This window comes from Procambarus clarkii, chromosome 76, assembly GCF_040958095.1.
Source record: "Procambarus clarkii isolate CNS0578487 chromosome 76, FALCON_Pclarkii_2.0, whole genome shotgun sequence".
Classification (NCBI taxonomy): Eukaryota; Metazoa; Arthropoda; class Malacostraca; order Decapoda; family Cambaridae; genus Procambarus; species Procambarus clarkii.
In genome coordinates, this window is record NC_091225.1 from 18,246,690 (window position 1) to 18,257,967 (window position 11,278).

General features: G+C 42.1%; 1 protein-coding gene across 1 annotated transcript; it reads left to right on the forward strand.

Moving 5' to 3' along the window:
- Positions 1-4,693: 4,693 nt before the first annotated feature.
- LOC123771560 (protein Wnt-9a-like) lies at positions 4,694-11,033 on the forward strand. The gene is made up of 5 exons (XM_045764154.2): positions 4,694-4,871; positions 5,042-5,252; positions 6,325-6,487; positions 8,374-8,538; positions 10,487-11,033. Exons 1-5 carry the CDS (start codon positions 4,694-4,696, stop codon positions 11,027-11,029), a joined length of 1,260 nt encoding a protein of 419 aa, XP_045620110.1. The 3' UTR covers positions 11,030-11,033.
- The last annotated feature ends 245 nt before the right edge of the window (positions 11,034-11,278 follow it).

The following is an 11,278-nucleotide window of genomic DNA, read 5'->3' on the forward strand; positions in this document are numbered from 1 at the left end:
TCTCTCCTCTTCTGCTGCAGTTGTCATGGTTACTTTGGGTGAGTATAAGGTTGTCCATTGCCCGGCGGCCAGGGTACAGCTGCCTGCATCTCTCTCCTCTTCTGCTGCAGTTGTCATGGCTACTTTGGGTGAGTATAAGGTTGTCCATTGCCCGGCGGCCAGGGTACAACTAGATCTCCAGGGTATGACTGGGTTTCAGGACTACGGGCTCACCATAGCCCGTGCTACTTGTAACTTTTTGTCCCAGGTAGCGAATCTTTAACAACAGCAACGACTGGGTTTCAAAAGTATGACTGTTTGTGGTGGCTTCTGTTAGAAAAGTCAAGTTATCTTGAGGTTATCTTGAGGTTATCTTGAGATGATTTCGGGGCTTTAGTGTCTCCGCGGCCCGGTCCTTGACCAGGCCTCCACCCCCAGGAAGCAGCCCGTGACAGCTGACTAACACCCGGGTACCTATTTTACTGCTAGGTAACAGGGGCATCAGGGGTGAAAGAAACTCTGCCCATTGTTTCTCGCCGGCGCCTGGGATCGAACCCAGGACCACAGGATTATAACACCAGCGTGCTGTCCGCTCGGCCGACCGGCTCCCCAGTGTACAGGTAGTTAACGAATTGGTCATTGGTTGAGTTACCTGGCACAGGAGCGGGGCAAGTAGCACGGGTTATGGTGAGCCCCGTAGTGGACTTACCTGGCACAGGAGCGGGGCAAGTAGCACGGGCTATGGTGAGCCCGTAGTGGACTTACCTGGCACAGGAGCGGGGCAAGTAGCACGGGCTATGGTGAGCCCCGTAGTGGACTTACCTAGCACAGGAGCGGGGCTGTAACTGTTGTGTCAACAAACATAATGGGAGTCAGGTGTGTATGTGAGGGGCTGATGAGGGCGTTCTTTGAGTGCGTGTGTAATGAGTCGGGTGTGTAAGAGGAGGGTAATTTAGTTGCACATATGAGCTTTTTTGAAGTTTTTTTTTAATATGTCATTCTAAGACATATTAACGCAAATATATGAATATATAAAATGCAAAATAAACCACATTTCAATTGTAGTTTATTCTGCTCTAATGTGATCAGTGTTTATTGATAATTTCTTGCGTATGTATATTATTTAGCTATATTATATGAGGGATTCTCCCATTAAAGCATTATAACTACCGCGGTATTAAGGGTATGAGAGGTGTAATTAATACTCTGATTTGTACCAACCACTTGGGCTAGACGGTAGAGGGACGGTCTCGCTTCATGCAGGTCGGCGTTCAATCCCCGACCGTCCAAATGGTTAGGCACCATTCCTTCCCCCGTCCCACCCCAAATCTTTATCCTGACCCCCTCCCAGTGCCAAATAGTCACAATGCCTTGGCACTTCTGCTGATAATTCCATCCCATGCCAACCAAGAATTGGGAAAAATACTAAACCTAACTGGTAACCTAACCTAACCTAACCTAACCTAACCTAACCTAAACCTAACTGGTAACCTAACCTAACCTAACCTAACCTAACCTAACCTAACTGGTAACCTAACCTAACCTAACCTAACCTAACCTAACCTAACCTAACCTAACTGGTAACCTAACCTAAACCTAACTGGTAACCTAACCTAAACCTAACTGGTAACCTAACCTAACCTAACCTAACCTGACCTAACCTAACCTAACCTAACCTAACCTAACCTAACCTAACCTTACCTAACCTAACCTAACCTAACCTAACCTAAACCTAACTGGTAACCTAACCTAACCTAACCTAACCTAACCTAACCTAACCTAAACCTAACTGGTAACCTAACCTAACCTTACCTAACCTAACCTAACCTAACCTAACCTAAACCTAACTGGTAACCTAACCTAACCTAACCTAACCTAACCTAACCTAACCTAACCTAACCTAACCCCAAGAGGATCTGAAGTTACTTTATTTTCTCCCTTTTTTATTTTTATTTTAACGATCTCTGTATGATTGTCGGTCGACAGAATATCCAGCAGGAGGAAGGTGGACCTGAGCATCCTCACAGCATCCTCATCCTTCATCTCCACTCTTGACGCACGTACGGTAGGTGTACTCACCTAGTTGTATTTGCGAGGATTGAGCATCAACTCTTTGGTCCCGCCTCTCAACTGTCAGTCAACTGGTGTACAGATTCCCGAGCCTATTGGGCTCTATCATATCATTTGAAACTGTGTATGGAGTCAGCCTCCACCACATCACTGCCTAATGCATTCCACCTGTTAACTACTTTGACACTGAAAAAGTTCTTTCTAACGTCCCTGTGGCTCATGTGGGTACTCAGTTTCCACCTGTGTCCCCTTGTTCGCGTACCATCCGTGTTAAACAGTTTATCTTTATCTACCCTGTCAATTCTTCTGAGAATTTTATAGGTAGTGATCATGTCTCCCCTTACTCCTGTGTGTGTGTGTGTCTGGGCGGACAGCCATTGTATTATGATTGTAAGGACGAATTGAGAGAATTATACTGATAAAATTCATGGAAAACAATGTAATATAGTGAGAAAATGAATGGAAAAAAAAGATAAATTGAGAGTGAGTGAATGACAGAGTGAGAAAGTGAACGAAGGAATGAAAGTGTGAGAAAGTAAGACAAAATGAATGAGAGACGAGATAGAGAAAGTGAGAGTGTGAAGAGAGAGAACAGGAAAGTTAACAAATGAGTGAAAGTGAAATAATGACAGAGAGAGAGAGAGAGAGAGAGAGAGAGAGAGAGAGAGAGAGAGAGAGAGAGAGAGAGAGAGAGAGAGAGAGAGAGAGAGAGAGAGAGAGAGAGAGAGAGAGAGTGAGAGAGAGAGAGAGAGACAGAGAGAGACAGAGAGAGAGAGAGAGACAGACAGACAGACACACACACACACACACTCACACACACACACACACACACACACACACACACACACACACACACACACACACACACACACACACACACATACACACACACACACACACACACACACACACACACACACACACACACACACACACACACACACACACACACACACACACACACACACACACACACACACACACACACACACACAAACACACACACAGAAGAAACTTCCTAGCAAAACAAAACAAAAAACACACAAAGTTTGAAAGCAACAAACACAGAGCAAGGACAGCAACCATTAACAACATAAAAATAAAAACACAGTCCATTGACAAACACGACTTCAATCAATATCTTCATGTTCCCCAAGATCTTTAAACTATTCCTTTCAATCTTAAATATTCCAGAGGAACCCCCAAGAGATCTTACCTGGAAGAGCTTGCATGGTCGTACTTTAAGTCTGTCAAGATCATTCCAGTCGAAAGACTGAAGTTAGCCTTTGAAGTACTCTCTTTAAACTCCAAAGTCTTTGAGACACCTGGTTTAAGAAATCTGTAATGATTGGCTTTTGCAAGCATTCTGCCTTGAGGAGAGTGCATTTGCATACCTTTGTGAGTGAATCGCGATTGGTATATCAGGATCATGATTTGGATATCCGAATTATGATTCGTATATCTTAATCGAGAATGGTATGTTTGGATAATGATTGGTATATCTGAGTGAGATTGGTGTAGATGAATCATGATTGGTATATCTAGTTCCCAAATGGGTTAACTGAATCACGAATTCTTTTAACTGAATCACGAATTGTTTAACTGAATCACGAATTGTTTAACTGAATCACGAATAGTTTAACTGAATCACGAATTGTTTAAGTTAATTACGAATTGTTTAACTGAATCACGAATTGTTTAAGTTAATTACGAATTGTTTAACTGAATCACGAATTGTTTACTGAATCACGAATGACTGTACTGAATCACGAGTGAAATACTTGCAGCAAAATTGGAATACATGATACACGACTGGTCAATCTGAATCAGGATTTATACATATGAATCACGAATGGTATATCAGTTCATGAGCCATATATCAGAGTCACAACTCACACACCTGAATCATTACTGGTATACCTGACCATCAACAGGTATATCAGCATTCCAAAACTCTTCACAGGTGTGTGTTTTCATTTCATACTTAAACCGTGTTTTGAGTTCAGTTTTGTAATACACAGGTGTTTAAAAAGGTCATTAACATATATTTATATATATTTATACATGAATATAGCAATCCATCCTACTAAATGGATGGTGCTTAGAGCAGCAATTGGGGCGAATATGCAAAAATAAATTATTGAAACCATTAATTTACATTTTTTAAATATTAATTGCTTTTGGGGGGCATGAAAAATGGTCAAAATAAAGCTTAAATATACTTAGGTCTAGTTAAGTACGTATATGTACTATATTAGGTCTAAGGTAGTGTATTATAGGATTAGGATTCCGTGGAGGGATTAGGTTTGATTAGGTTCATTATAGTTGCTTTTCAACTTTTCAAGCATGTTGTTTGGTTTAATTCGGAACCAATCCAATCGTGAACTTGTTTAGGTCCAACAGTCCACCTTTTTTACGTTTGACCAAATAGTTGATATAATGCTATTATTATTGGAGGATGGTCTGACATATTGCTGCATTGTATATATGTATTTTACAATTAATACAGTAACCATAATTGAATACAATAAATTATTATTGTAAACAAAGCATTATTTTTAATTATATTATCCATAATTAATAATAGGATTATTTTTATTAACCTTCAATATCCTCCCTCACCCCCCACGTCCCCTCTGGTCAGATGTGTGAGGGCGTGGGCGTGCGTGGGTGGGGTCGACGCCAGTGTGGGCGGTCTGAGGGCGTGGCACAGGTGCTGGTGGAGGCTGCGAGGGTGGGCGTAACACAGTGCCAGGCACTCCTGCAGCACCATAGATGGAACTGCTCCCTTGATGGCACCAGACTCATGATAATGAGAAGAGGTGAGTGTGTGAGTGAGCAAATGACCTCATTTGTTGTTCCTCTTGAAGTATTTCATAATTGCATTGATGTAAGAAGGCTTCTTATCAGTTTTAATGTTCATTCTTCTCCTTCAAGTGTTTCCTCTTGAAGTATTTCATAATTGCATTGATGTAAGATAGCTTCTTATCAGATTTAATGTTCATTCTTCTCCCTCAAGTGTTTCCGGAAACAGCTTTTCTGCAAGCACTTTCCGCGGCATCGATGACCTTCGCCGTGGCCCGCTCCTGTGCCCTGGGGCATCTTACCCACTGCCCCTGTGGCGCTTCCCACCAGAATGAAGTCGATACCCTGCGGGCATGGAGCTACGGGGGCTGTAGTGACAACATCAGCTACGGTGAAAGGTACGAGGCTCATGGGTCGTATCTCCCCCTCTCACCTTATCGTAAGCACCAATATACGAGGTCAGAAAGTCGAGGTGACTGCCATAGGAACAATTTATTTGACCAATTGAAAATCCCTAGTATGAAGAGCTCTCATAATTTAGTGATTTTCTGTTCTTCACAGACATGTTCACAACATACGTAATACACACACACTCTCCACAATATTCACAACATTAATCATACAATATGTCTTCTCAGTAATATACACATCACTAAAGATTTATAAGATATACTATAATACAAGTATGAAATATACCCACAATACACTCCTATGATACTCACCCCATCATACATCACTTCGATATACTCACCGAAACACATCTCAAAAATACACTTCATCACACTTCTCTGATATACACATCACAACACATCCCTCTGATATACACATCACAACACATCCCTGTGATATACACATCACAACACATCCCTCTGATATACACATCACAACACATCCCTGTGATATACACATCACAACACATCCCTGTGATATACACATCACAACACATCCCTGTGATATACACATCACAACACATCCCTCTGATATACACATCACAACACATCCCTGTGATATACACATCACAACACATCCCTCTGATATACACGCAACAACACCGAATACTTCTAAGAAGTATACATCGCAACACTTCCCTATAATATACACATTAAACATACCTATAAAATATACATTACAATGGACTAATTGGAAATCATTGTATATAACTGATTCATATATATAACTAATTCAGTTGAATATATGCCTGGGGACCATTCAGGCTTGTTTGCATATTATATATATATATATATATATATATATATATATATATATATATATATATATATATATATATATATATATGTATATATATATATATATATATATATATATATATATATATATATATATATATATATATATATTGACTTACCTAAAGTTTCCACTGGTTCACCCACTATGCCTAAAAACTTATTTTTAAGTCTTAGATAAATTACTCAACCATATAACTGATATTCATTACTGTATTCTTTTAAGATTCACAGAAAAAGTCTTCTTTGGCTCAAGACGAAGGAAGCTTAGACCTTTTGGGTTGATGGTTGCTGGTATAGGTCTTAGGTCACCACCAGTCAAGTTTCCTCAACTCACTAGAGACATTAAGTCCCAAATCGACTCCCACAATGCCCGAGTCGGGATAAAGGTAAGAAAGGAATCTTGGGAGTATATATAATTGATCTTCTGATTAGTCTTGAGAACGTTTAAATCAATATATCTGAAAAGTAGTTAATGCTGTATGTGTGTATGTATGTATGTATGTATGTATGTATGTATGTATGTATGTATGTATGTATGTATGTATGTATGTATGTGTGTGTGTATGTATGTATGTATGTATGTATGTATGTATGTATGTATGTATGTATGTATGTATGTGTGTATGTATGTATGTATGTATGTATGTATGTGTGTATGTATGTATGTATGTATGTATGTGTGTATGTATGTATGTATGTATGTATGTATGTATGTATGTATGTATGTATGTATGTATGTATGTATGTATGTATGTATGTATGTATGTATGTATGTATATACAGTCATTTCTTTGTGTTGTCCAACTTATATTTGAAATTCTTTAGGTAATTTGCCTTCGTATTGTTACTTAGTAAATTGTTCCATAGACCTGCACTCCATTGTTTGAAAAAGTCTATGATTTTTTTACCATTCTTTACCATTTTTTTACCATACCAATCAAAGCTTACCTTCACCACCCCTTAACCTCACAATTACTGGGCAGGCTTGACGATAAACTCAAATATCTCTCATATGTCAAACTGTTTATTCAACGTTTCCTGATCTACAAAACTGTTTGTTCAGCCGTATCTGATGTACAAAACTATGTTGCATAAATTTAAGTTTACGAAAGTACAGTTTTATTGCTTAATATTAATTCATGAGTACATCTTATCCCAGACAAAATAATGGCAGAGTTTTATATATATTTGTCTCTGAACCACAACCACACGTGAAAGCAAACTACCAATTTATGGTTGGTACATGTTCAAGACATGTAATCTCATCTCTTGCACTGAATTTGTTTATTTTCGTTTAAACTAGTTTGCTTAGATTAGCTGAATCCCCCCACTGGAGCGTGCTAATCAAACTGGTTCACATATATCCCGGTGAATGAGAGAGTTAAACCTTAATATCTAACTCAATCTGTAGAATTCGATTACAGATAAAAGAATTGGTTTGGTTCGTAAGGACCATTTTCCCTTCCCAGTCTTCGGAATAAACTGCTTAGGTACGAACCCTGTCCTCAGAGTGTGCAGCTGTGTACAGCTGGGGTACGAACCCTGTCCTCAGAGTGTGCAGCTGTGTACAGCTGGGGTACGAACCCTGTCCTCAGAGTGTGCAGCTGTGTACTGCTGGGATACGAACCCTGTCCTCAGAGTGTGCAGCTGTGTACTGCTGGGGTACGAACCGTGTCCTCAGAGTGTGCAGCTGTGTACTGCTGGGATACGAACCCTGTCCTCAGAGTGTGCAGCTGTGTACTGCTGGGATACGAACCCTGTCCTCAGAGTGTGCAGCTGTGTACTGCTGGGGTACGAACCGTGTCCTCAGAGTGTGCAGCTGTGTACTGCTGGGATACGAACCCTGTCCTCAGAGTGTGCAGCTGTGTACTGCTGGGATACGAACCCTGTCCTCAGAGTGTGCAGCTGTGTACTGCTGGGGTACGAACCCTGTCCTCAGAGTGTGCAGCTGTGTACTGCTGGGGTATGAACCGTGTCCTCATATTGAGCAGCTGTGTACTGCTGGGATACGAACCCTGTCCTCAGAGTGAACAGCTGTGTACTGCTGGGGTACGAACCCTGTCCACAGAGTGAGCTGCTCTCTACTGCTGGGATACGAACCCTGTCCTCAGAGTGAGCTGCTCTCTACTGCTGGGATACGAACCCTGTCCTCAGAGTGAGCTGCTCTCTACTGCTGGGATACGAACCCTGTCCTCAGAGTGAGAAGCTGTGTACAGCTGGGGATACGAACCCTGTCCACAGAATGAAAAGCTCAATATTGCTTATGTTACAGACGATGGTGAGGTCAGGGCAGCAGATGTGCAAATGCCACGGGGCGTCAGGCTCCTGCAGCATGAAGACCTGCTGGATACAGCTGCGGCCTATCGTGGAGGCCGCCAGAGTGCTCAAGCGGCTCTACAAGGCCGCAGTCCTCGCCAGAAGTAATAACCACGTCCAGGTAAGATTGAACACTTGTGCAGGCAATGAGTCACAATAACGTGGCTGAAGTATGTTGACCAGACCACACACTAGAAGGTGAAGGGACGACGACGTTTCGGTCCGTCCTGGACCATTCTCAAGTCGATTGAACACTTGTTGTGAAGACCTGCGATTGAGTAGTTTATTATATAACCAAAGAGGATAAGGAGAAATGAGAAAAACCACCTTACAACTCATTAATGTTAGCGCCAACGATCTCAATATATAGGCAAGACAACAACATGTATTTAAAGGCACCTGACAATCCACAAACATCATGGCTCCGTTAAGAAGCATATAATTTCTACACACACAACCGTATCATCAACAGCGATATCATGACCAACAACACTAGAAACAATAGATACTATGACAATAGACTAGACATCAGCGAAGCACTATATATCAAGCAATCCCAACTAACTGCCATCACAGCCAATTCACATTCAGGTACATTCTATCATCTTCAAGAACCCATTGTTGATGTGACGACTTATATTGAATTTTGTAACTAGCTCATCAAGATTGTAACTTACTTAGCTAAATGAATTGTGGGGTTCAGTCCCTGAGCCCATTATGTGCCTCTGTAACCCTTTCCCCTACCGCCCACAAGATGGGTATGGGGTGCATAATAAATGAACTAAACTAAACTAAAAAACTCTATCATCTTCAAGTTCAAGTTAGACCATCTAGTTCACAGCCCTACCTTGAGGCTACCTTGAGGTGCTTCCGGGGCTTAGTGTCCCCGCGGCCCGGTCGTCGACCAGGCCTCCTGGTTGCTGGACTGATCAACCAGGCTGTTAGACGCGGCTGCTCGCAGCCTGACGTATGAGTCACAGCCTGGTTGATCAGGTATCCTTTGGAGGTGCTTATCCAGTTCTCTCTTGAACACTGTGTCCTAGCCATATTTAGGGCATAGAAAATACACAAGCAACAGAAGACCAATAGGATCAAGCGACCAATTAACTTCACCTCATCCTCATTGGTTATTTTGGATACAAATGTATACTTTTCACCATTGCCTTTGAGAATGTTCACATGTTCAACGAAACTGTTAGTGATAAACCACATACAAACTATCAACTGAACTAGATGGGTCACTGAGATACCTAGAGAAAATCACATTCATAGTTCATATTTTAATAACATCACAAACGTATCAAAGCTGACATTCTTTGTGATAAGTTATTAAACATTATAATAAGTTATCTGCCCGAAACGCTTTGCGTAATAGTGGCTTTAGGCTTTGGGAGCCGGTCGGCCGAGCGGACAGCACGCTGGACTTGTGATCCTGTGGTCCCGGGGTCGATCCCGGGCGCCGGCGAGAAACAATGGGCAGAGTTTCTTTCACCCTATGCCCCTGTTACCTAGTAGTAAAATAGGTACCTGGGTGTTAGTCAGCTGTCACGGGCTGCTTCCTGGGGGTGGAGGCCTGGTCGAGGACCAGGCCGCGGGGACACTAAAGCCCCGAAATCATCTCAAGATAACCCTCAAGATAGGCATTGTATGTACTAGCTCTATCTATAAATCCATCAATGTATCACCCTTTGTATGTACTTTACCTAAATAAATATTTGATTTGATTTGATTTTAAAAAAAGTAATATGGTGTAGTACTTTCTTCTGATTATTACTTAGTTTGCAATGTGATGATTTAGAACATGTTATAGAGCTACTGATGCATAAAAAGCTGTTGATGCAGAAGATGGAGAGACGACGACGTTTCGGTCCGTCTTGGACCACTATCAAGTCGAAAGCGAGTATCACAATCGACTTGATAATGGTCTGGACGGACCGAAACGTCGCCGTCTCTTCATCTTCTGATGTGTGGTTTGGTCAACATACTTCAGCCACGAGATTGTGACGGTCTGAGATAATATCGGTTAATGTGATAATATCAGAATGAGAAATGTGATGTTTTTCTTCCAGATGACCAAGAGATCCGGTAAGAGGAAGCTTAGACCACCTCGAGCTGCTCTCAACTCTTCAGCAACACACAAGAACTGCACCAAGTCCTCTCAAGACTGCAACAACTTTCTTACCAAGTCGTTTAAAATGGAAAACCAAGATCGTCAACTTGTCAAACAGGCACACACAAGGTCCAGAAAACGCCAGACGAGACACACCAACACATTATTATTTAGTCAGCCCTCCCGAGGTCGACAGAGAACGGAGCAAAGCCCTTTAGAGAATGGATTTGACCAGAGACTCATGAAAACACCCCTTGGCGACCTCACCAAGCTAGTCTATCTAGACAAATCGCCCAACTTCTGTCGTAGAACCAAGTATGGAGCCGGAACTAGAGGTCGGTCGTGCCACAGCAGGAGGAACTGCGATGTATTGTGCTGTGGGCGGGGTTACGACACCGCCCTGGCCCTCCTGAAGGAGTCGTGCCAGTGCCAGGTCGTCTGGTGTTGCGAAGTCCAGTGCCACAGCTGCTCTCGCACTATAGAGGTCCTCACCTGTAAATAACTACTACTAGGAGAAGAGAGAGAGAGAGAGAGAGAGAGAGAGAGAGGAGAGAGAGAGAGAGAGAGAGAGAGAGAGAGAGAGAGAGAGAGAGAGAGAGAGAGAGAGAGAGAGAGAGAGAGAGAGAGAGGGGGAGAGAGGGAGAGAGGGAGAGAGAGAGAGACAGAGAGAGAGACTACGTGAATACAGACAAAATGGCTGCCTACCCAGATCCAACAGCCTGCATGTTCTGAAACGGTTGCATGTGTAATT

What these genes read in the sequence shown, in the direction of transcription:
- LOC123771560 (XM_045764154.2), top strand. Translation starts at nt 4,694, where the DNA reads ATGTGTGAGGGCGTGGGCGTGCGTGGGTGGGGTCGACGCCAGTGTGGG. An exon ending in ACTCATGATAATGAGAAGAG is followed by an intron (nt 4,872 to 5,041) that starts GTGAGTGTGTGA and finishes GCTTCTTATCAG; the next exon opens with ATTTAATGTTCATTCTTCTC. An exon ending in GAAGTAATAACCACGTCCAG is followed by an intron (nt 8,539 to 10,486) that starts GTAAGATTGAAC and finishes TTTTTCTTCCAG; the next exon opens with ATGACCAAGAGATCCGGTAA.